Source organism: Typopeltis vanoorti, chromosome 2 (genome assembly GCF_054136105.1).
Source record: "Typopeltis vanoorti isolate ZY-2024b chromosome 2, IOZ_Tvanoo_1.0, whole genome shotgun sequence".
NCBI classification, from domain to species: domain Eukaryota; kingdom Metazoa; phylum Arthropoda; class Arachnida; order Uropygi; family Thelyphonidae; genus Typopeltis; species Typopeltis vanoorti.
This window is the reverse complement of record NC_143550.1, coordinates 126066721-126092090: the sequence shown is the minus strand read 5'-3', so window position 1 is coordinate 126092090 and position 25370 is coordinate 126066721. Positions and strand designations below refer to the sequence as shown.

Below are 25370 nucleotides of genomic sequence, written 5' to 3'. Positions count from 1 at the left end.
CAGAGGCCCACCTATATAAAGCTGCTTGGAAGGAGTTAAGCTGTTTAAACAATCATTTCTTGTTTATAATTTGAAATGTTTAAAACCATTACTCATTAATCGATCCCAACGACCATGGGCAATGAAGGTCATGGATTTTAACACATTACCAGTGCACTGGAAGGCAAACAAAAAAGGTCGGGTTACAAAACCCGACCTTTTTTGTTTCCATCATTGTTTTGTTCCAGAAGTTAAACGCTATTTGATTGAACAAAATCTGGACTTCAAAGTTTTATTGATTATAGACAATGTGCCTGTCCATCCTGTTTTAGAACACCCGAATGTGAAATTTTGTTTTCTGCCACCTAATACAACCACTAGACCAGGGTGTGAACACTACCTTCAAGACTTTCTACATAAGAAAATTCCAATACATTTTGGATAGGGTAATTTACTAAATAAGGATAATTTACTGACAGTTATTGATGTGAGGAAGAAATTTTCTATTTGGCTTGCATCAAACTTGCTAAGTTGCCATTATTGGAATTGAAACCATGAACTTTAAATGCATTCTGAAAAGCTACTTGGCCAGAATGTGTGAAAAAGAAATTGGACCTTTCAAATTTCTGTTTTATTAGCGACACGCTAATTTTCTTTAAGAGATGCATACATATATATAATTATATGTGTGTATGTTTGAAAGTAACTTATTGTTCATATTGGGTTTTCACATCTGGAACCATTCTATTTTTTCATATGCACTGTATTCTTTTTTACACGGCTTTCATTTACATGATTTATCTGGAACAAATAATTAAGCGCCACCATAGTGCAATTGGAACAATGACGATACGTTGCACCCTTCGATTAGAAAAGGCCTAAGTTCGATTCTCGTCATGACGGGAGGAATCTTTATATGGACTTTCAATTGAAGGTGAGTTAGCCGATCTCATACGGAGGTGGCAGGGTTCCCGGAAACTCAGGTTTTTCATCCTGCATACAGACAAATCGGCCCTTTAGAACACACGCAATTTACAGACAAAAATACTAGCGATTGTGGGCAGTAGATGGTGTTGATGTAGGTGATTGGTAGTGGAGGGTCAGTGCAGTAGTGGAGACAGTGTTGTATAGTAGGTATCCTCCTGCGATGAGTCTTCGGACTCCTTGGAGGTGTCACGAATAATAATAATAATAAAATCTACCGTGCAAATAGAGATTTGGTCTGTGTTTATTTTACTTTCAATTGCTATTTGTCATTCTCATATTTGATATTTAATTTTAAAAATATGAGATACATATATTTGAAGTTAATATATTTGCTGACACTGCCATGAATGACTAGTTATGCATTGCAGAGAAGCACTAATCAATTGAATGGTTTAGACATATGTTACATCAAAACCAGTAATTATCAGGCAGAGCATGGGTTTCAAAGTTTTAGATATAGTGGCTTGTAACTCACTGTCATTTGAGTAACTACTCAATGAAACTAAAATGACTATTTTGTGATCCTCTCTGCAAGATTGTCATGACAATCTCAAATATCCTGGTGTCTACCAGATTTAGTGTGATTGTGATAAGCCATATTTTGGCCAGACAGAGAAATCCATTGAGGAATCAATGGATTTCTCCTATGCATCGAGGAGCACTAGAGAGACATAAGTTACAGGAGAATGCAAGCCCAATGCTCTGTCTAGCCATGTTCTGTTTTCCACAAATTCTAATGAAGAGAACCACACCCATCCAGTACTATGGGACAAGTCTACTAATATTTTCCTTTGTAACAATGAATTAGAGAGAAAGGATAGTAGAATCTAAAGAAATCATTCTCAATCCTATACATCTTAATAACAACCTAAGTTATAACCTGTCTGACTGTCATTCCGCTGGTATACAATATTTGCATATACGAGATTGTGAGCTCATGTGTATGCCCAACAATGAAGTCAGAGAGAGAGAAAACACTTTTAAATACACAAGTATCAATGCATTAATTTTGAAATGCATATGCTAACCTGTTTTGTATGTTTAGAGTTATTTCCTTTATGGTTTATTGGCCGTTTCTTTTATTTTTTTTGCACCTGAAGAAGTCTGCTAAAGACAAATCTAGCCGTGCCATTAAAATTTGTTTTATTTCTTATCTCGGTTTCCCAGTCATTTAATCCTAAAACATATATATATGCAACTAACGTTCTTTTTATGTCCTTATTCACATGATCTTGATATAGTTTCTTTGGATGACTTCTCATTACTTAATTCAATATTTCTCCTATATTCAGACAGATTATATGATCATGAGCCCACAGTTGTTTTAATATTGATTTAATGATATTTACATATTTAACTAAGTAATTTAAGGAAATTACAACATCACTAGGATATATATTAAAAAAATAAATTTTAATATATTTCAATATTTCGGCATTGTCACATTGCCATTTTCAAGAAACTTAAGAACAAGACACGTGCACGCAGGCACAACAAACAGTAAATGAGGAAGAAGCAGGAAGCTATTATTTCTCCTAAAGTCCTGATGGTGTCCCCTAGCAGGCAATATTGGTATTCTTGGCTGATTGGGCTGAAGGTCTTCTGATGTAGGTTTCCCAAATTTGAGGCAGTCTCATGCAGCCAAATTTGTTGAGGTTCGGATTGTTTCTTAGAGCTGAAGCTGATTCCATGAAAAGCCTTTCATACTTGTATTTACTATGGTGTACTATCGTGACTTTCTTCCATCGTATTCTATGGCAGGTATCCAGCGCATGGTCAGCAAGACCGGAGTGGCTGTACTGGTGAAACCGGATGTAGTCCTTGTGTTCTTGTTACAGACCATATAAAAAATTGGCATCCCTTATCCACTCTGCTAAAGACCACCCTCCCCTCCCCCTAGACCTACCGGGTGTATACCAGGTCTTTTCCAGCTGTAAGCTGTCCTACCTTGCCCAAACAGGCAGGACAGCCAATATCAGAATTTCAGAACACAAGGACTACATCCGGTTTCACCAGTACAGCCACTCTGGTTATTTTATTTTTCTGGTACCCACTGACTGGAGAGCAATCCCAGTCAGAGAAGGCTAACCACATGGGTATGAGTCATCTTTGCACTTTAGTTTCAATTGGTCTTTGGATCATTTATCTATATAAGATTGGCGAAAAAGGAAAACTGATAGCTATTCAAGGTATACATTTTTGGTCGATTTTATAGATAGAAATACATTATCACAAAATGGATACCCTCAAAACATCATCAAAAAATATCTATACAATGACAACCCCAGACAAGAAGAATCCCACCGTCAGCACGTTTCTACTGTAGTGATACCTTTCATCAAGTCAATTTCTTATCAAATAGCAAGAATACTAAGAGCCAACAACATCAGAGTGGTCTTCAAACCAACCACCAACATCAGACAAGTTTTAGGATCTCCAAAAGATAAAGTTCCGTTCTACAAATATCCAGGAGTATATTACATTCCCTGCTCCTGTGGTCTTGCCTACATTGGACAAACTTCACGAAGTTTAGAAATTAGACAAAAAGAACATGTTGGTGATGTAAACCACAACAGAAGCATTTCTTCCGGCTTAGCACATCATTTCTGCACGTCTAACCACACGATAGATTGGCAAAACAGCTCCATGCCATATCTCGATGACGACTACAGGCATCGTGTATTTAAGGAAGCCACAATAGTACTAATAACCGGCGGAAACCTCAACAGAAATCAGGGTATAATTCTCAACAGTTCGTGGAAAAACTTGATCCTCTCTCTCAATCAATCTGAACTACAGCTAGCCAGTAATCACATTACAAGTCTACAGCAAACACGCATGCGTAATAATGAATAAGAACAAAGCCATCTTTGTCACGCGAAACGTGTAACCATAGATACTAGTTTGGTTTACAACGTTTTTTATGTTCCTTTTAATTTGCATTTACTTTCATATCTCCGTAATACCTTGAAAAAGCCAGACAGTTTGCTGGCGAAACTGGTAGGTTTTAATAAATGTTTATTTGTAAAATACTGGTCTGTATTAATAAAAGTGTATTTCTATGAAAACTGATAGCCTTTGGCATGATGTTATAAAAGAGCCAAAGCCTTTTTTCTATCTCTCATATTATCTGTGTTTTCTTTCTCCTAATATTATCAGGCTCTCTTGCACCCTTATACTAACTTATACTCTAGGCCAGTGTTTCTCAAACTTTAGATATCTGCATACCCCTTCTTAAATTTTCATTATTACCAAGTACCCTTTATCAAAATAATAATAAATAAAGTATATGTCATTGTAAATGTCAATTTTATTTGAATTTATATTTTCATGTGAACAAAAAATTGTTGTCTGGTAGCATCCTCTAGCAAAAGGGTTTCAGCAAATGAGCAGCTCTTCTCCATTTCTCTCGGTCTGTTGCCTCCGTCATTCTTAAACCAATCCATTCCACAATGTCATTGAACCACCCTCTAGTTGGTCTTCCACGTCTTCTCTTCCCCTCAACTTTCCCTTGTAATATAGTTCTTGTCAGGTGTCCCGAAGAGAGGTTCTTCGGGACACCTGACAAGGACATTTTCTGAATTTGCAGAAAATGTCCTGCAAATCTTGTCTTTCTTTGCATAATATGATGAAAAAGTGGAAGAAGTAGAGTAATATCAGTATTTTCTTGTGTTCTTTTCATCCCAACTCTTCTTAAAATTTCTCTCTGTATAGCTAATCTTTTCCATCTTTTTATAACACATTTCCAATGCATTAATTCTTTCCATATCTCTCTTTCTGAGTGTCCATGACTCACTTCGATAACTTGCAATTCTCCAAACTGTTGCTTTAACTATTCCAATTCTAACACCTATTTTAATATTCTTGTTTATTAAAATTCTCTTTATTTCCATAAATGCCGGTTTAGCTTTGCCTATTCTATTTCTAATGTCCAACTCTGAAATTCCTTTCTCTGAGATCCAGCTACCTAAATATTGAAATCTTTCCACTTCTAAAATCTCTCCTCCACATCTTATCTTTACATTATCTCCTATTTTTCTGCCCATTATCATTATCTTGATCTTCTTTGTGTTAATCCTTAGTCCATACTCTTTACAAGGGTTTTCAATTCTTTGAACAATTAGTTGCAATCCATTTTCACATTCTGCCATCACCACTGCAGCATCCGTATAAGTTATTAATGATTCTTCCATATATTTTTATTCCTTCTTCTACATCCTCAAGTGCCTCTCTAAGCATCTGTTCACTATAAAGGTTAAACAATAATGGTGATAACTTGTATCACCATTATTGTTTGACTCCTCTTGTCTTTCATGTGAGTATATGTAAGAATATGTAAGTAAACTTTATGAAGATAGAGAAAGAGGAGAAAATCAAATGAAAGAGCATAGTGGGCAGCAGCTGTACATCATGAGGGAGGAATTGAATGTAGCAATTCAAAAGATGAAAGAAGGAAAATCCCCTGGAATAGATGGTATACAGATAGAACTTATAAGGAATATAGGTGAAAGAGAGATGAGATATCCTTCTTATCTCTCTTGTTTCTCCCTACTCAAGTCTTTATACTGCTTTTTTCTCCTCTGTTTTACTGTTAACTAACTTTCTTCTTTATATTTTTCTCAAAATATTGTCCATCATCCATGGCTTCTTTCTTTTCTCTCTTTCCTCTTCTGTTTTGGCCAAATGTAATTTACTTTCACCTTGTCTATCTCCCCTCTCCACTGGGAATTCTCCTGTTTTCTCTCCATTTACACATACTGACACTGTTTGTGACCAATATAATCTCTTTAAAATTTCCAAGTCATAAGAGTCAATATCAGTATTTTCTAGAATGTCAAAAAGCCTTTTATGTTTCACTGTATCAAATGCCTTTTCAAAATCTAGAAATCCCCAAAACACCTTTCCACCATGGTTTAGTGTTTTCTCCCCAATAATTCTTAGACAAGTGATAGCCTCTTTAGTTCCTCTGTTGGTTTGGAATCCAAACTGTTCCTCATTCATTTCTTTTTCTATTTTATTCTTAATTCTCTCTAAAATTATTTGTGCAAAATTTTTGCTGTGTGAGTTATAAGACTTATCGTTCTGAAATTGTTACAGGTCTAAAACTCCCATCTTTTTTGGAATAGGGATAAAAAAAAAATTGATCTTCTAAACTCCTCTGGTAATTCTTGTTCCTCATAAATTCCGTTAATACCATAACACTTCCATACCTTTTTCACCTATATTTCTTATGAGTTCTATCTGTATACTGTCTATTCCAGGGGATTTTCCTTCTTTCATCTTTTGAATTGCTAGATTCAATCCTCCTTTATGATGTACAGCCTATGCCCACTATGCTCTTCCATTTGATTTTCTCCTCTTTCACTGTCTTCATAAAGTTTACTTACATATTCTTCCCATCTCTGTAATATCTTCTCTTTTTCAATCAGAATTTCACCTCTTTCATTCTTGACTGCTCCAGTCCTTTGCATCTTTATCCTTCCTGTCATCATATTAATGTTTTTATAAACACCTTTTATGTCATTTCTTTTTACCTTTGCTGTTGTATCTTTACTTATTTCATCAAACCACTCTTCCTTTTTCCTTCTTATCTCTCTTTGTATCTCCCTACTCAAGTCTTTATACTGCTTTTTTTTCTCCTCTGTTTTACTGTTAACTAACTTTCTTCTTTGTGATATTTTTCTCAAAATATTGTCCGTCATCCATGGCTTCTTTCTTTTCTCTCTTTCCTCTTCTGTTTTGGCCAAATATAATTCTGTAGCAGTAATTATTCTTTCCTTCAGAACCTTCCATTTTTTCACTTACACAATCACTTTCTTGTATTTAACTCATTAATTTCTTCTTCTACTTTCTTTGCGAATTCATTTGCTGTAGTTGGTATCTTCAGCTGCTCCATGTTCCATGATTTGTTCAATTTCCCTGCAGTTACCTTTTTTAGATTAATCCTCATCTCAGTTGACAACAATATATGATCTGTATCACAATCTGCTCCTGGATATGTTGTCACATCTTTTATAATGTTTCTATATCTTTTGTTTATCAAAACATAATCTATCTGATTTCTTCTATCATTTATATCCTTCCCTGGGGCTTTCCACGTATACAATCTTCTTGGATGTTTCTTAAACCAAAAAGTGTTCATAATTGCTAGATCATGTTTTCTAGAGAAATCCAATAGCATATCTCCTCTTTCATTTCTCACTCCCAATCCATATAGCCCAAATGATTAATTTTTAATAGAACAAAATTTGGAATAGATTCCTCTTCATTTCCTGTCTATGAAAATCCACATCTCAAGTAATGCATGTCATACTTACGAAGATTTTTCATCTTCTTCCTAGTTGGTTCGCTAGAGATGTCAGACGACACACCCTTATCAGTTTCATTTGATCCAGATAAAATATCGTTTTCTTGTGAAATACAAGCAATACAATATAGCAAATACAAGTTTGCTTACAGCTACTTGTATTTGCTATATTGCTCTGTTTTTTGCATTTTATAAATCCAGTAGGAGAATTCAACATAATATACACATTTAAAATACTGTATTTGCTGGCGTATAAGATGCACCGGCGTATAGGATGCATCCCCTTTTTTGTACACATTTTTTAGGAAAAAAAATTATCACTGAATATTATAATGAATTTACAGTATTTTAAATATAAAGTAATAAGTAGGTCTACTTTCAACAAATACCTAATCTAACGAGGAAAGAGTACCCACCTTTTAATCGTCAAAACTCAGAAATTCATCTCCAGAGCTAAATGAAGAGACACTTGAAACCTCTTCTAAATCAGAATCTGAGTCCTCATACAACAAATTGTCCTCTGTACCATCCAGTGCATTACAAATTCCATACTTCTTAAATGATTTAACCACTGTCTCAGTTTTCACAGCATCCCATGAAGCTTTGACCCACTCACAAACTTGCAAAATGTTAGGCCTCTTCTTTCTTTCTGATGGCGTAACCTCAAAATCTGAAGACTGCATCCAGTTGTTCCACTTCTCCTTCATAAATCCCTTAAATGGTTTATTAATACAGACATCTAAAGGTTGAAGCTGACTAGTTAGACCTTCTGGAATTACAGTTAACTGAGTTTTCAATTCCTTGAGTTTATTTGTAACATCTTCTGTTCTGTGAGAACGAAACTGATCCCATACTAGCATGGCAGGCTTCTTCAACAGGGCGCCTAGATCAAATTTTATCTATCCATAACTTCATTCCTCCTCCATCCATCCAGCCTTTTGTGTGAACATGTACAAACACTCCTTTAAACAGTTTTTCTTTGGGTAGCGTCTTCCTTTTAAAAATCAATAGTGGCGGAAATTTTGTCCCATCAATACAACAGGATAAAACAACTGTGTAGTGAGTTTTTTCGTGCCCCGAAGTTTTAATAGTAACACTTTTAGTGCCCTTGGAATCTACAGTTTTGTTTGAAGGCACATCAAAAGTCAGCGGAACCTCGTCCATGTTTCCTATTTGCGCAAGTTCAAAGATTTCTCATTTCCTTGCATTAATGACGAATCGATGAAATTCAATCAATTTTTCTTCATATTCACCTGGCATCTTTTGTGATATTTTTCTTTTAGTCCGCATACATAGCTGGTTTCTCTTCATGAATCTTGAACGCCATTATGTTGATCCAGTAAAGTTGGTGATCCCTCTGTTAGTGGCTATCACTTTTGCTTGATGAATAATCATTTTTATAGACATGGAAAGTCCCACTTTTCTGTGTTCTAAAATCCAAGTATTCAGTTCTGGCCATTTTGCAGTTCCACTTCATAGGTTATGTTAACTGCGAGTTGCTTTTTTTTTAAATCCTCTTCCTGATTCTGCCAAGTTCTTATTATTTTCTCAGTTGGGAGTGGCCCGAAATGCCTCTCTGCAGAACTCTTTCCATGTTCTTTAGCATATGCAATCACATGTAGCTTGTATGCAATATTGTAACAATGCCGACGTTTTTCAGCCCTAATTTCCCAAGAAAATTTAATGGCAGAAATTTATCACCGTTCACAACTGCAACAAGAATTGGCAAGTTTAAACGAACAGGACACAACTGTGATCATCGGTGACAGCACATGCGCATCCACTGAACTCTACGTCAGTATTTCTCAAAGTGTGGTATGCATACCCCTGGGTGTACGTGAAAGGTCTTCAGGGGGTCTGTGGCAATTTTCGGCTATGCATCATTAATGCATAGAATAAAATTCAATGTATCCGTGAAGTTTGAGATCGTAAAACATTCCTGTTGTATCACCCACAGAAAATGCTGTATGACTCAAGCAAAACCATATGTTGCTGGTGCAACTTATGGTTTTGTTTGAGTGAACGTGTTAAAACAAAGAAATATATAGTGAATGTGTTTCAGATATTATATAAGGAATTCGGTTGAAGAGAATTAGCATTTCAACTCAACTGTCGGTTTGTCTTTGCCATTTAGCAGCACGATCTTTTGTTAATACCGCACCAATCATATGAACGCGGATGTCTGAAGTTTGAGAAACACTGCTCTACATAAGACAAGGTGCCAAGAGAGAAGCTATTCAATATACTGCAGTTATATGGTGTCAATGGGACATTATATCAAGCAATACTTAGTCTTTATTTAAGTTGTAAGTCAGCAGTTAGAATTGAAGGAAGTACAGGAAGATGGTTTAATGTTAAATCTGGTGTGAGACAAGGATGTACATTATCCCCTCTGTTATTCATTATCTATATGGATCACATTATGAAGGAAAGTGGTATTAAACATGATAACAAATTTGGAGATGTTAATGTCAGCTCTTTGCTTTATGCGGACGATGTTATACTTCTAAATAAATCCGCTACAAGTCTGCAAGATTCTCTGACTAAATTGAATAACTGTTGTAATAGATATGGTATGAAGGTCAGCAATAAAAAGACAAAGACAATGAAAATAGGCAGAATCATTGAAAATGTCAACTGTGTTGTGAATGGAGAACCCGTGGAACAAGTAAAACATTTCAGCTACTTAGGCACGATTTTTACTGAAGATGGTAAATTAAATATAGAAATAGACAACAGAATCAGCAAAGCTGGTATGGTAGGAAGTCAATTGAATAAATTCATATGGAATAAGAGAGAAATTAGTCGGAACACTAAATTAGCTGTATACAAGACAGTGTTCAAACCAGTTTGAACTTATGGATCTGAGAGCTGGGTCAGAAGTAAAACACTTGACCAAAGACTAGAGACCGCAGATATGAGAGTCCTGAGAAAGATTATAGGTGTGAACAGATGGCATCAATGGCAATATCATATTAAAAATGAGGATATTAGGAAAGAACTTGACATTGTCAGCATCCAGGAATGCGTTAGCAGAGCTAATCTCAGGTGGTATGGTCACTTAAATAGAATGGGCAAGGAAAGATTAGCAAAACAAGTGTTCTCTGCCAGGTTGGCAGCAAAACGACCCAGAGGAAGACCAAGATATAGGTGGATTGATATGGTACAAAGTGCCTTAGATGATAGAAATATAAGATCTGATAATGTTGGAGTCTTGACAAGTAACAGACTGATTTGGAGGAAAATTGTAGATAGGAAGTTAGTAATGATGTAATTTTTTCATGTAGTACTATCATATCCTGTACACCCCTTGAGGGTACATGGCAGGAATTTGATGATGCTCTACGTAACTGGAATGCTCTCACACACTGCAAGGAAGCAATTAAGAAATCGCGTAACTCAGAACAGAGAAAATTTCTAGAAATGAAAATAATAAAAAAACTGAGCATCGGCATATAAGACGCACCCTATTTTTCAGACCTATTTTCAAAGAAAAAAGTGCATCTTATACTCGGGGCAAATACAGTAATTTTTTTTTTTCTTAATAATGATTCCGTGCATTAATGATGTATAGCCAAAAATTGCAACATACCCCCTGAAGACCTTTCGTGTACCCGGCCAGGAGTATGCGTACTACACTTTGAGAAACACTGCTCTAGGCCTATGATGAGCATCTCTTTACTTTGTACCTCACTAAAGGTTGAAACCATCTGGGTAGTGACACTTCTCATAATGCATAGCATTATACATCTCTAAGGATATGTGCATTGCAATATGGGATACTAAGACGATTGATATGAAATCATTAGCCTCTATGTACAAGTAGCTCAGTCATGAAGTTAATCACGTGCAAACTTTGCTTAAACTTGTATAAAGGACGAAACCAAGAATATAATTTCTTGGCAACTTTAACTTATAATCCAGATGTTGTCATATCAATGCTTTATAAAGAGGAATGATAACTCCCTTATTTCTGCTTGTTAGCATGTTCTGTAATAACCAAGTCATCCTGTGAGCTACCCTGAAACCTTAGCAATATGCCCTCTAAAGTTCAACTTTCTATTTGTTACTATACTCAAATCCCTGGCTTTATCAATTTCCTGGAATATAGGTCCTTCAGTGCAGTATATATAGCTTGTAATCTTTTTTATCCCAAAATGCATAACATTACACTTTTTCCACATTAAATCAACATCCATTATGTTTTGTCCATTTGCCCCTACTGTCAGTTCATGGCTTCGATTAATTATTAGCTATCCAATTTGCATTATCAGCAAACAACTGAATGTTTCTCTTCAAACTGTTTCCCATATCATATATGTACAAATTAAACAGCAGTAGTCTGAGCACATATTCTTGTAACACACTGTTAATCATCAGCTTTATCCTGAATTTTGCTGTTTCATATACTACTTTTAGGTATCTGTGCATCAGCCACCGTTTCATCTATATCACCAATTTGCTATCCATCCCATTTGTTCCACTTAGCATAATAGAGTTTCATGTGGTATCCTTTCAAACACCTCTGCAGAACTTTTCCCTTTATCCCACTCATCTGTCACTATTAATTCTTGAATTCTTGCTTCACCAATTTTTCCAGTATTTTTGCAACATTCCTAGATACTGATTATTCTACAAGGTGAGGGGGGGGGGTGCTGAAATGTTCTGATAAACACCTAGAACAAAACTGATATTAAAGCAATTAATACAACCACAAGAAAGAACATATCTTAAAACCTTTTAACTCCTATGTTTCATCATATTGTAATAATTGGCCTTTCAAATCGGCCTTTCATAACACACGCGATTTACAGACATAGAATACCAGTTGTGGTGGTGGAGGTGGGCGGTAGATGGCGTTGCTGGAGATGATTCGTAGTAGAGGTTCGGTGTAGTGGTTGAGACAGTTGTATCAGTTGAGACAGATGTGTTATCCCACGATGAGTCTTCAGACTCTTTGGAGGTATCAGGAATGATAATAATAATGTCAGAAGTTTTAAAGACATTCGAAGACAGAGGTGCAGGCCATCATCAAGTTTTTCGTGCTACAAGAAAAGTCTGCAACTGAGATTCACCAAACTTTGTGTGAGACTTTAGGGGACTATGCTCCCAGTATATCTAACAGTTGCCAGATGGGTGGCCATGATTAAAACTCGGCATCTTGAGACAACAGCCGCCCACAGGTCAAAAAGACCTTCCGATGTGTCTCGCCCATGGGGGTGAGAGACTTACTGCAACACCATTGATTGGTGATCCTGGATGGCCATGTCATCCAGGATCATCCATCTTGCCGAAGCAGAGGCCAAATAGTGCAAGACTACCATGATCCCCTACCCCTTTCCGGATGTCAACTGGTTGTACCACACAGCAAACATGCCGGCAGGGCATTGGATCACAGTGGTGGTGGTCTGGAAGGAAGGATAGTAAAAAAAGAAAACACTCAGAAGTAGAGCCTAGAATACAGCAAGAAAAGTGAAGAAAAAAAGGAAGAATGAAAAGGGCCAGTACCCTCCCTGGGAGGTCCCCAGTTATGTTAGATAATGTCAGTTTTCAACTCGCATATTATTTGTGTATCATATTTACTCATCTGGATTTGAGAATTGACAGTTTGTCATTATTATCTGAGACCTCCAGGGAGTCAAGGACTCATTGAGGGAGGTTATATATTTCCCAAATCAGCTATCATACCTTCCCTTAAATTCATTCATGCTGCAAACAACTGAATATCTCACTACCTGCACTCTCACTACCCTCAAGGGCAAATTATTCCACTCATTGCTCTCTGGTAGAAAAACCTTACTCTTACTTTTTTCTTGACTGTGAACAAACGTAACTTCCATGAATGCCGCCATGTTCTCTCCCCACTTTCCATATAACAAAAAAAGTTCATCAGTTGATATCCTGTTACTCCTATTCAAAAGTTTATAGACCTCTATCATATCACTTCTCTTTCTGCTGTTAACCAGTCTTCAGTCCACATACTTGCAATCTGTCCTCATAATCTAAATCCCATAATCCAGATATAATATTTGTAACTCTTCTTTGCACACTTTCCACAGCTTCTTTATGGGAATATAGACTGGAATGAAGAGATAACAACTGGAAATAAAGAAAATGAGTTTCTGAGGGATAACTATCTCAGACAGTATGTAACAGAGAGCACACGAGGATTAAGGGTCTTGGATTTGGTCATCTCATCGTAGGATGTAATTATAAATGAGGTGTCAAATCATCCACCAATTGGTGAAAGTGACCATGAGGTGATTACTTGGGTGGTTGCCAGCAGTGCAAGGATCCCTGTGAAAAAAGGGTATATGTGGAACTACAAGGGGGGTGATTATGAAGAGCTCAGGAGACAGCTTGCAGGTGTAGCATGGAATGAGGAGTAAGCTGGAAAAGAGATCAATGTAGCTTGGGGGATTTTCAAAAACTATTTAGTAGATGCAACGTCTCAATGTATACCATGGGTGAGAAGGATAAATAAGGTAAGTGTGAGATGGATGAATAAAGAGATTAAGCATGCGATACAGAGAAAAAGGGCATTGTGGAGGTATCATAAGAGAAGTTGAAACAAACAATTCCATGAGGTCTACAAAGACCACGCAAGGAGGGTGACTTGGTTGGTGAGGGCAGCTAAAGAGAGGTATGAACAGCAGTTAGCTAATGAAGCCAAAAAGAATCCTAAGGAGTTCTTTCGATATGTAGCCTCAAAAGAAAGAATGATTATGGCACTGATAGATGAAAATGGTATAAAGACAACTGTTGCAGGATATGTGGTGGAGATACTTAATGAGTAATTCATCAAGGTCTTTCAATCTTGTGAATGTAACTTCATGGAGAGATTGAGAGCAGTAGATGATGGGTAGGAGAGACTGACTGTAAGTGAGCAAGAGGTGTGTGGGGATTTGAGTAAACAAAATGTTAATAAGGCTGTGGTACTTGATAATATATTGCCACGTATTCTTGAAGGAATGTGCCAGGGAGGTGACACGTGCCTTGACATATTTTTTAAATACGAGTCTTGCACTTGGTCAAGTTCCTAAAGAGTGGAAGGAGGTCAAGATTGTGCCACTTCATAAAGGAGGTGATCGAACTCAAGCATCAAACTATAGGCCTATCTCTGTGTCAGGTGTTGTGGTTAAGTTTTTGGAGAAGCTTGTGAGAACTAGGATCCAGAGTTGGGTTGACAACAATGGTATAATCTTTGATGGACAGCATGGATTTGCTAAATTGAGGTCATGTTTTAGTAATCTACTTACTTATTATAATAAAGTGATTGCTTCCTTGGACAGAGGAGAAGGATACACAGTAATATACTTGGATTTCGCAAAAGCTTTTGATAGAGTACCTCATGACAAGTTGACACTCAAACTAGAGTAGATGGGATTGGATATTAGATTAGTGCATTGGATTGGAAACTGGCTATCTGATAGGTATCAACAAGTTGTGTATGGGGGGTATGATATCCAGGAAAAGGAAAGTCACTATTGGAGTGCCTCAGGGGTCTGTTTTAGGGCCATTACTATTTAACTTGTATATTAATGATATTGGTGAAGATTTGGATGGAGATATTTAGTTGTTTGCAGATGATGCAAAGTTGGGACGAACTATAAAGAGTAGTGAAGATGTTGTGGCCTTGCAAGAAGACTTGAATAAATTGAGTGATTGGGAACGGAAATGGGGATGTGAGTTCAATGTTGCAAAATGTAAGGTTTTTAAATTTGGAAAACAAAGATGGGATGCAGAATTTATGCTTGGTGAGAATATATTGTTGGAAGTAGAGGAAATAAGAGATCTGGGGGTGATAGTGGATAAGGATCTAATGTTTAGAGGACACATCGCCAAAATTGTGAAGACAACACAAAGACTTCTGGGAATGATGCAGAGGACACTGACGTTTAGAAGTAGGGAGATTCTTGTTCCATTGTATAAGGCTTTGATTAGGCCACCCATGGACTATTGTGCCCAGATTTGGTCACCGGGTTTTCAGAAGGATGAAGAGATGTTGGAAAGGGTCCAAAGGCGACTGACTAAGGTAGTTTCTGATCTCTGGAATGTTGAGTATGAGGAAAGATTGAGAAGATGTAATTTGCAGAGTTTAGTGGAGAGAAGGAAGAGAGGAGATATGATAGAGACCTACAAGTTGGTAAGGGGTTGTTATAAGATCAATGGTGGAGAAGTTCTACAGAGAATAGTGGGAGATCAGGGGAGAACCAGAGGTCATCCCTGGAAACTGTATAAAGAGGGTGTGTGTAGGGGAGTGAGAGGCAGGTTTTTTTTGTGCAGAGTTGTGAATGATTGGAATGCCTTGCCTGAGAGTGTGGTGTCTGCAAGGAGTTTGAGTGTATTTAAGACGTGGTATGATGAGATGTGTGTGTGATAAAAGGACCTCCCAGATGAGTCTTTGACTCTATGAGGTCTTGTTTAATAATAATAATCCCCTTGGAACCCATATAACCAAATTTGCACACAATAATCCAGGTGTGGTTTTATGAAAGCCTTATTATAAAGAGATAAGATGACGTCCTTATCCTTACATGTCAAGGTTCGCTTCAACATCACAGTTATCCTCTGAGTTATATCTGCAACTTTTGCTATGTGACCTTTGAACTTCAAATTCCTATCCTCCAATATGCCAAGATCCCTTGCCTCTTCAATTTCTTGTAGGATAACCCCACTAATATAATATAGCGCTGGAATTCTAATCGCACTTAAGTGCATAAATATATACTTACTAATTTTAAACTGAGAGCCATTTTCGTTTGCCCAAATTTCCAGCCTATTCAAATCATTTTGTAATTGCTGAATATCAGTAGCATCCCTGATTGCTCTGCTTATCTTCTCATCATTGACAAACAGTTGAACATCTGATGTTAGATCCTTCCTGATGTCATTAATATATAGATTGAACAATAATGGCCCAAGGACCAAACCCTGAGGTATACCACTGGTCACCTTAAATCTATCTATCTGTCAACCATCCCCAAGTCGAGAGTTTATTTGGTATCCTTTCAAACACCTCTGCAGAACTTTATCAAACACCTCTCCAGTTTATGCAACAGCTTTTTGTATAGTATCCAATCAAATGCCTTAGAAAAATCCAACATTATCATAGTGTATCCATTCCCTTTATCCAACTCAGCCGAATTATTGTTGTAAAATATGAGCAAATTGCTAAAACACAATCTTCCTTTAGTAAACCCATGCTGTTCCTTGTAGAGTATAACATGTTTGTCTACCCATTTCCGTATGTGAATTCTTACCAACTTCTCTAAAATCTTCATTACAACACCAGAGATACTGATATGTCAGTATTTAGACACATCAGTTTTTGCACCACCTTTGTACAATGGGAACTATCATATATTCCTGTGGTATCATTCATAAGCTGAGACTTAAGTTATATAAACATGTGAAAGGAGCAGCCAATTTGAATGAACATTCCTTTTAGCAAATGGGCTGATATTTCATCTGTTCCTATAGATAAATTCTTATCCAGGTTATGCAACCACTCTTCAACCTCGTTTTCATGAAACCTTTAACTCTTCATCTGATGTAGCAGTATCACTGTGCACCACGTTACATACACCTGGTTGATATATCTTAGCAAAGTGAACACTCATTAACTGGACAATCTCATTAGCTTTTGACACTCAGGTACCATCTGCATTCAGTAAAGTTATTCTTCCACATTTATTCTTTCTTTTGCTTGTGGCATAACGATAAAATTGTTTTGAATTGCCTTTAGCTTGCATGGCTAATTTCTATTCATAATTCGATTTATCTTTTCTCACAATACTCATTACTTTTCTGGCCTGAACTTTATATTTCATAACTTCTTTCACTCTTATTCTCACAATATTCTTTCTACATCATCTTCTTCTTGTGGATCTCCTGCTTAATAAGGTTGCACATCTATTTTGCTCCCTAACCTGTTTATTCTTCAAACACTAGAGAGGATACGTTCAGATACTGCCTCATTCAGCAATGCATGGAAATCTTTGAAAATGATTCCCATACATTGCTGGCATTTTTTCCATTCAGTAACTGATACCATGGGACCAACAATAGTATTCTTCTTAAGTTGATCATAATTTCCAGCTTTGTAGTTCAGCATGTAACCTGTTTTAATCAGAGCATCAATACAATTAGATACTTACTAAGAAAGTACAGCATGATCACTGTCACCAATTGGTGGTAAAATAACCATATTCATCAGAGACCCCTTCTGATGCTATGATCAAATCCAACAATCTTTGACCTAGTGTTCCTTCTTTCATATACTGCTTGAGAAAGTTGTCTTGCAATAATTCAATAAATTCCTCTTCTTTCTTATCATGAGATTTCTCTTTTACCCAATTAATGTTTGCAAAATTAAAGTCACCCATAATGATAATTTGTTTGGTACCCATAAGGCTAAATTGTTGATGCATTTCTTTGTCCCCTGTAACTGAGCCACCAGGTCTGTAGCAACACCACACCATATATTTCATTCTGTTAACCTCCACTTCACCAGATAGACTCAAACTCGCCACTACATGTGACATAGTTACCATCATTATTTTCTTGTGTTTCTACCCTAACTGGACTTAGGGTAGAAGTGCTACTAATATCATTAGTAGCACTCTTCCTCCTCTCCTATCTCTTCTGTCATTCCTAAAAATGGTATACCCATTACACTCGATCCCACTTACCATATCTGATTCTGAGAGCCAGGTTTCACTAATGCCAACAATCTTAGGCCATATCATATTCAATAAAAATGAACTCGACCACTTTGTTTCTAATGTTGCTGGCATTTGTGTATAGACATAATAAATTACCACCTCTTCTTCTCCCATAGTCCTAAATGAAACATTGGATCATTCATGGCTGGTAGGTGATACTCTTTGCTAGCCTCCTCCAGTCATCTAGGTCTCTTGTTCTTGATGTCAGTTGAGAAAGAGAGGAATTTGTCCATTTTTTGATGTTATCAGTCCATTTTAATAGAGGTCGGCCCCTAACCCTTGATCCCGGAACGATTCCTTCTAGTGCTTGCTTTGGAATGCAATTATCTCTCTCCACATGTCCGAACCATTTCATCTGTCTTCTTCTGATGATTGTCAGAATATTTTCCCTTTTTCTACCATCTATTGTATCAATCAGTTTTTGGACATTTTCATTGGTTTCATGAGCGGTATATAGAGAATTCTCAAAAATCTTCTTTAAGTTTTCATTTCGAAAGACAGGAGTCTCCTCTCATTTTCCTTCAATAAAGTCCAGGCTTCACAACCATACAAGAGGACAGAATTCACCAAGGTGTCAATTAGTCATAGTCTGGTTGTGATTGCTATTCTGTTATCTCCCCACAATGGTTTTAACTTCTGTTGGGCCACGGACATTAAATACTGTTGCCTTAGCAATTCAGTATTTAATGTCGGTTTTTGAATGACCATCTTGGCTCAACGTGCTTCCTAGATAAGTGAACTTCTTTACATTCTCAATTTGCTTATTGCCAATTTGTATCTTTAAGAATTAAATGTCTGATTTTGAGGTTATCATTGTTTTTGTTTTTTTGTAGGTCTATGTATAATCCATATTTTTTTAATGTTCTGAAAACACAGCTGGTTATCTCTTGTAATCCTTCTTCACTTTCTGGCAGAAGATCAATATCATCAGCAAAAATAAGTTATTTATTCTTAGTCCGCCACCTACTATTCCAGTGTCATATTCATAAAGAGCTTCATCTATGACATATTCCAGAAAACAATTAAAAAGAAGGAGACAAGGTGCATCCCTGTCTTACCCCCCCCCCATTTTGCCCGGAATGGTTCACTGCTGTAATTTTTAATTTCAATTCTCATATCACATGAGGAATAAAGAGATTTAATAATCCTAATGATTTTGTTGTCAATACCATAATGTTCTAAAATTTTCCATAATGCATTGTGCCATATTGAGTCAAAAGCTTTTTGAAGGTCTAAAAAGTTGTGACAGATTATTTTGTTATGTTCTATGTATTTTTCGCCTAGTATGTGTATTGTAAAAATATGGTCAATTGTACTTCTGGAAACCTGCTTGTTCATCTGATAGTCTGCTTTCTATTTTCTTTTCAATTCTTGACAATAGTATTTTTAACAGGATTTTGCTTGGATGACTAATAAGGCTTATTGTTCTATAGTTGCTACATTTATTAATGTTTCCCTTTTTAGGAATAGGTACAAGGACAGAAGTCTACCAATCAGAAGGCCAAGTCTGTGTGTTCCATACTTCCTGGAACAAATTTAGCAAGGTGTCTATGATGATGTCACCTCCTTTGCGTATCAGTTCCACTGTGATACCATCACTTCCCGGTGATTTTCCTATTTTTGAGGAGCTAATTGCTGCAATAACTTCTTTTAATATCGGGTAATCTCCTTCCTCCGAACCTCCTGGAAAAATTCCGTCCAAAATATCATCAGTCAGTTGAGGGTCTTTTTGAAAAAGTTTGGTTGCATAACATTTCCATCTATCAACTATTTTCTGGTTATCCATGATAGGAGTTTCATCTTCTATGCTCCAATTAATTGTGGTAAAAGGTTTGGTTAACTTATTGATAATTTGAAAAGCACTTTTAGAATTCTTTTTATTTAAGTCCTCTTCAATATTTTTGCAGTCATACAATATCCATAAGTTTCTAGCATGTTTGATTTCTTTTTTAATAATCTTAGTAATATTTTTATACTGTTCTCTATTATCACCGATATTAATATGAGATTTCAAATATCTTCTTTCGTCGCATAGGTCCAAAATATTTTTGGTTATCCATGGTTTATTTATTTTCCTTTTGTATCCAAGGATTTCTTCAGCTGTCTTAGTTATCTTTTGTGAGAAGTATTCGGTTTTAGATTCAATACTATTATATTTCTTGAAGCTTGTGTCAAAAATTTGTTTTAATTTGTATTTATATAGTGTATTTATTTGGGGATCTTTTAATTTTTCTATATTATATCTTTTACGAGTTGATTTTGTAGGTAATCTTTCCCTCATTTTCATATTCACAGTTGCGATGACCATGTTGTGGTCGCTGCCAATGTCGGCTCCAGGAAATGATCTGGTTCTTGTGAGGTTGATGGAGTTTTTAAATCTTGTGGTTACAAGGATAAAGTCAATTTGGTTGTGTATTTTACCATCAAGGGAAGTCCATATCCATCTTCTGGAAGGTTTATGGGGAAATAGAGTGTTAGTAATGGTAAGTTCATTTTGTGAGGCAAAATTGATCAATTCAAAACCCCTTTCATTTGTCTCCCCATAGCAATACGGTCCAACAAATGGGAGATAATCCTTGCTGATGTCTGTTCCAATTTTGGCATTTCAATCACCCTGTACAATCAAAAGGTCTTTTCTATTCGCTCTGGTGATTGTTGCATTAAGTTGACCATAAAACTTCTCTACTTCGGAGTCCTCGTGATCTGTGGTTGGGGCATAGACCTGTATGATGGTGATATTGAGTGGTTTCCCTCTCAGGCAGACTAGAGCAATTCTGCTATTCATAAGGTTGAATTCCATGACAGAATTTCGTGATGATTTGTGTATGAAAAACCCGACACCTTCTTTTCCGCTGCAGTCACATCCAGAGTAAAAAAGCAAATGTCCTTCATCTGTTGTTAGCTCTCCTGTTTTGGGCCATCAAATTTCACAAAGTTCCATAACAGTCCATTCATATCTTTTTAATTCGTGCTGTAGTAATTTGAGTTGACCTGATTGTAGTAGAGTTTTAATATTCCAAGTTCCGGTCATTAAATGGTTGCGGAGTCTGAATCTGGATCCAGTTTTTCCATTATTTTTGTTAGTGGTAGTGGTAGCGCCAGTCGCTAACTTCTCATTGCCACCCCTGGAGCTGCTACCAAATGGCAATGTGGACCTTGTTGAACCAGGCGACGTCTGAGTCGACATGGTGTGCTGTGTTAAATCCTTTGCCATGAATGTCTAATGGGCAGTAAATTAAGACAGATGGTGCCAATCCCCTCTTCTGTCTTCGCCTGCTAGTAATTACCACCTAGCCTATTCTTATAATTAGATTTAGTCTCAAATTAAATAGAATTTTGTTTATAAATAAGCATGACTTCAATGGGGGAAAGAAAGTAGCATTTTACATTTATATAACATGCATAACTTTGAATTTGGTTATTTATTTGTGATATATCTAAATATATACAAATATTTTGTACTGTAAAGTAGTGCTTATTGTTGGCTTCGCATTTTAATGCATGAAATTGAGCCATTTTCGAAAATTCATCCCATGTACCATTATCCCATTATGGCCATTTCCAGAATATTTCAGTATACTAATCAGGCATTTGAAAAGCTTTGTTGGGAATTTCTCACCTGCATTGCTTCCCTTCTTGGTCCGTGCAGTTAGCCTAGTGGCTTTGCGCTTCGCAAGCATATGACTGGAGAAGGAGTGTCCCAGGTTCAATTCCCATCGAAGAGGTGAGGAATTTGAGGATTTTCCATAGCCAAGTTAGCTGGTCTTGGGCGTGGACAGTAGGGTTTTTCCCACCAGTTTATCTGCCGTTTTTCATCCCGCAAGCAGGCAAACCGGCCCTGCGAACATATGCTACTACAGCCAAAAATATACCCCCCCCCCCCCAGCAGTAGGCTAGGTGACAGTCGGTTGGGAGTGGTACTAACAGGAAGTCGCATCATCTAAGTAACACGTGGACCCTGCATAGGAAGCGGGAATAACACATAGTGAAAGAAGAAGAATTGTTTCCCTTCTTGCTAATTTTGAGTATGTGTGCATGTGCGCACGCGCGCACACACACACACACACACACACACACACACACACACACACTACATTGAACTCTATGCAACTGTCTATTATTGATCTTCATGAATTTCTTGAAAAAAATTAATTCAATAAACCCAAGAATCAAATGCCTTGAGGAAATTATCTTTCAAAAGCTCAATAAATTCAGTTTCATTCTTCTCATGAGATTCTACTTAATTACTACTACCCAATCAATATTTGGTTCTGCTACCCAATCAATATTTGGATAATTAAAGTCTCCCATTATGATTACTCTTTTTGTGCTGATCTTTTCTATTTGGTGACGCATTTCTTCATCAGTAGCAACTGTGATCTGCCAGGTCCGCAACAACACCCCACTATGCAATTGATCTTGTTAGAAGTTATTCTGATGTGTTATTATGGATAAACTGGTTGTTCTGCACAAATTTGTGTTGAAGAACATCAGGAATACATTCACTTAAGGAACACAATAAATCCTATTTAGCAAGATCTATAAAACACAGGATTCACTGAAACAAAACCAAAGTGTTAAAAGTTATTTTCTTCTGGAAATAATGTACAAGGAAAAGAGGCACATTTTCACAACGCAAACCTGAACAACAATGTTTACCTAAAACTTTCTCTATTTTGTGAAGTTATACAAATACCATTCATATGTTTATTAATTTGTAGTTAATATTTTGTTTATATTTAAAAATAATTTATTAACTAAATTATTTTATCGTAATTTATTTTGGATATCTATTAATGCAGATGGAGCTATTCTTCTGCAGCAAATAGTGCACATAATATCGCCTGCTTTCAAATGAAGTGTCGTTCTCTTTTTTGTGTTTTCCTCTAATTGTATTGATAATGGCTATGAAACCTAGCCCAAAACTTTACAGATATTGATATTTAAATTAAACGCAACTGATTTCAGTAATATTTTATGATGTATACTTTTCTGTTGTACTGTTTTTCAATCTAATTGCTTTCATTTTTCTCAAGTAACTGTATAGTCTGCATATATAATAGAGAAATATATAATTATACTTTACAGGTTTAACAGAGTGACAGGAGATGAAGAAGGAAAGTATGTTTGCACTGCAGAGAATGTTGCTGGAAAAGTCACTGCAACAGCATTTCTTCAAATTCAAGGTACTACAGTTATAATGATGCACTTTTTTAAAATTTATTCAGAATTATGGCGAAATAATAAAATTTAACAAGTAAAATACAAATGATGAGAGATTGAATTGGAAAAAAGATAACATGACAATTACAAGGATGGGGGTTCTTAAAATTTTATTATTATACTGACATTTTCATACAGTCTTGAAGACTTGTCACAGGAGACCAGTGCTAGCCATTATTCATACAATGCTTATCCTACCATCCTTAAACTCATTCATTGCCAGAACATTCACTACTTCCTCTGAAAATCCATTTTGCTCATTCACCACATTGTAAGCAAAAAATCTAGTTCTTCAACACCCTTACTAACCATATTTATCCAACCTCCAAGAGTCACTGTTCCCTTATTCTAATGCTCTTTCTCTGCATTCATGTATTGGATAACTTTATCTGCATCACTCTTATAAAATTTTTATAGTAACTTACATGTTTCTGTGATGTCCTCCTCTTTTCCTCCTATGAAATCAGTTTTTATAACTTGCAGAAATTGTCTATTCTCATAGAGAACATTCTGCAGAACTGTCTTGGTCGTCCTATGCAGTTTCTTTCATCCCTGTCACCTTTTGATTCACATGACCTTTTGTTACTACTTATATGCTGTTATTCATATTTCATTCACTGTTACTCACTCCTACCTTCATCAAATTCTTTAACACTCTTTTTTGTCCCTTTCATCAGTTCCATTTATCACTTTGCTCTCTCATTTTTGACACAACTGCACTTCTGGTACTCACTTATAAAACACTTCCAGCACACTCTTGTTTTCATACTACTCACCTTCACTAATATGCATATCTCACACATCCTACACCTCATATAATCCTTCATGTTGAATTCTCTAAACCACATATTGACTGTCATTATTCTGGTTCCCATTAGTGCTATGTGCCATGCAATGATTGCACAACATACAACCATGAGCTATCTTCAAAACACATTAATCTTCACATTCATCTGGTAACTTTCTTTTCGTTATGTGACTCCCACTCACAAAATGTTGAAAGCCTATAGTCCATTAGTACTATGCATTAGCAAAGGATTGTTTTTATTAATTTAATTTAATTTTTATTTTTTGCAGACTATTAAAAATACATGTCTGCAAACCCTGCTCTCTAGAGCAGGGTTTGTAGACTCTCTAGAGCAAACAATAAACTTTTTTTTTCAAGCTACCTCAGGCCGCCAATAAGCAAAGCAGTAGTCCATCTCACACTGGGTGATGAAATTCATCTCCCACATGAAGGAAATTACAAACATCGTATTCATTTCAGATTTGAAACCCACAGCCTGTTGTTTGTTGGAGAGTCACAACTCTATTTCTCACTAACTGTTTTCACAAATTTAGCAATGTTACCCCATACGCTTCCAGCCAATCCTTGTCGATAACCACTACCAGATCTCTCATCTCCTCTGTCTCCTTAAAAATGCCCCAATTAATTGTATACTCTACATCCCATCCTTTCCTATCAAATTTCAAGACTTTACACTTTCCAATGGATAGTTCTGCTCACTTTCCCACTAACTGATGTTCCTGTAAGACATCTACTTGACTCCTCTTCTCATAGTTGGTTTTTCTTCTACTTGCTCAAAAAATGGTCACAAAACAGATCCCTGGGGCACATTGCTAGTAACCTACCTGTCTTGGGATAGCATCCCCCCCCCCTCCCTCCACACACAGTATTCTATACTTGACAGCCAATCACTATCCGACTTACTAGTCTATTATCCAATCACATCTGTTCCAATTTAGTTAGCATGTTGTGTGGCAATCTATCAAAGGCTTTTGCATCTTCCTCCAGTGCTTTTGTTATCTTGTAGCAAATAAGCAGATTGATAAAACATGACCTTCCTTAAACAAACTCATGCTGACCATTACAGAGAATATTGTAATTATCAACCAAATTCTGATTCTTAGCTCTCACCAGCTTTAACACCATAATTACATCCATATAGATCAAACTATAATTTTTAGCTGGAGTCTTACTCCCACTTTGTAAAGGGAAACAATTTTATCATCTTTCCAATCCTTTGGGACTTGAACTACTATAATTTCTTAACAGGTATGGTAAGGATGCTGTTAATTCTGGAGCATTTCTTAGAAACACACATAGTGATATGTTGTCAAGTCCAACTTCATTATTAACATTGCTT

The 25370-nt window shown here is 36.4% G+C and overlaps 1 protein-coding gene across 6 annotated transcripts in view; it reads left to right on the top strand.

Moving 5' to 3' along the window:
* The window catches only part of LOC150109418 (basement membrane-specific heparan sulfate proteoglycan core protein-like), a 1783738-nt gene that overhangs the window by 1376690 nt on the left and 381678 nt on the right, over nt 1-25370 (top strand). For all 6 annotated transcript variants that reach the window (XM_090413063.1, XM_090413041.1, XM_090413033.1 and 3 more), the window contains one exon: nt 23089-23186. In XM_090413063.1, the coding sequence (XP_090269189.1) occupies nt 23089-23186 (98 nt within the window). The remainder of the gene's footprint in view (nt 1-23088; nt 23187-25370) is intronic.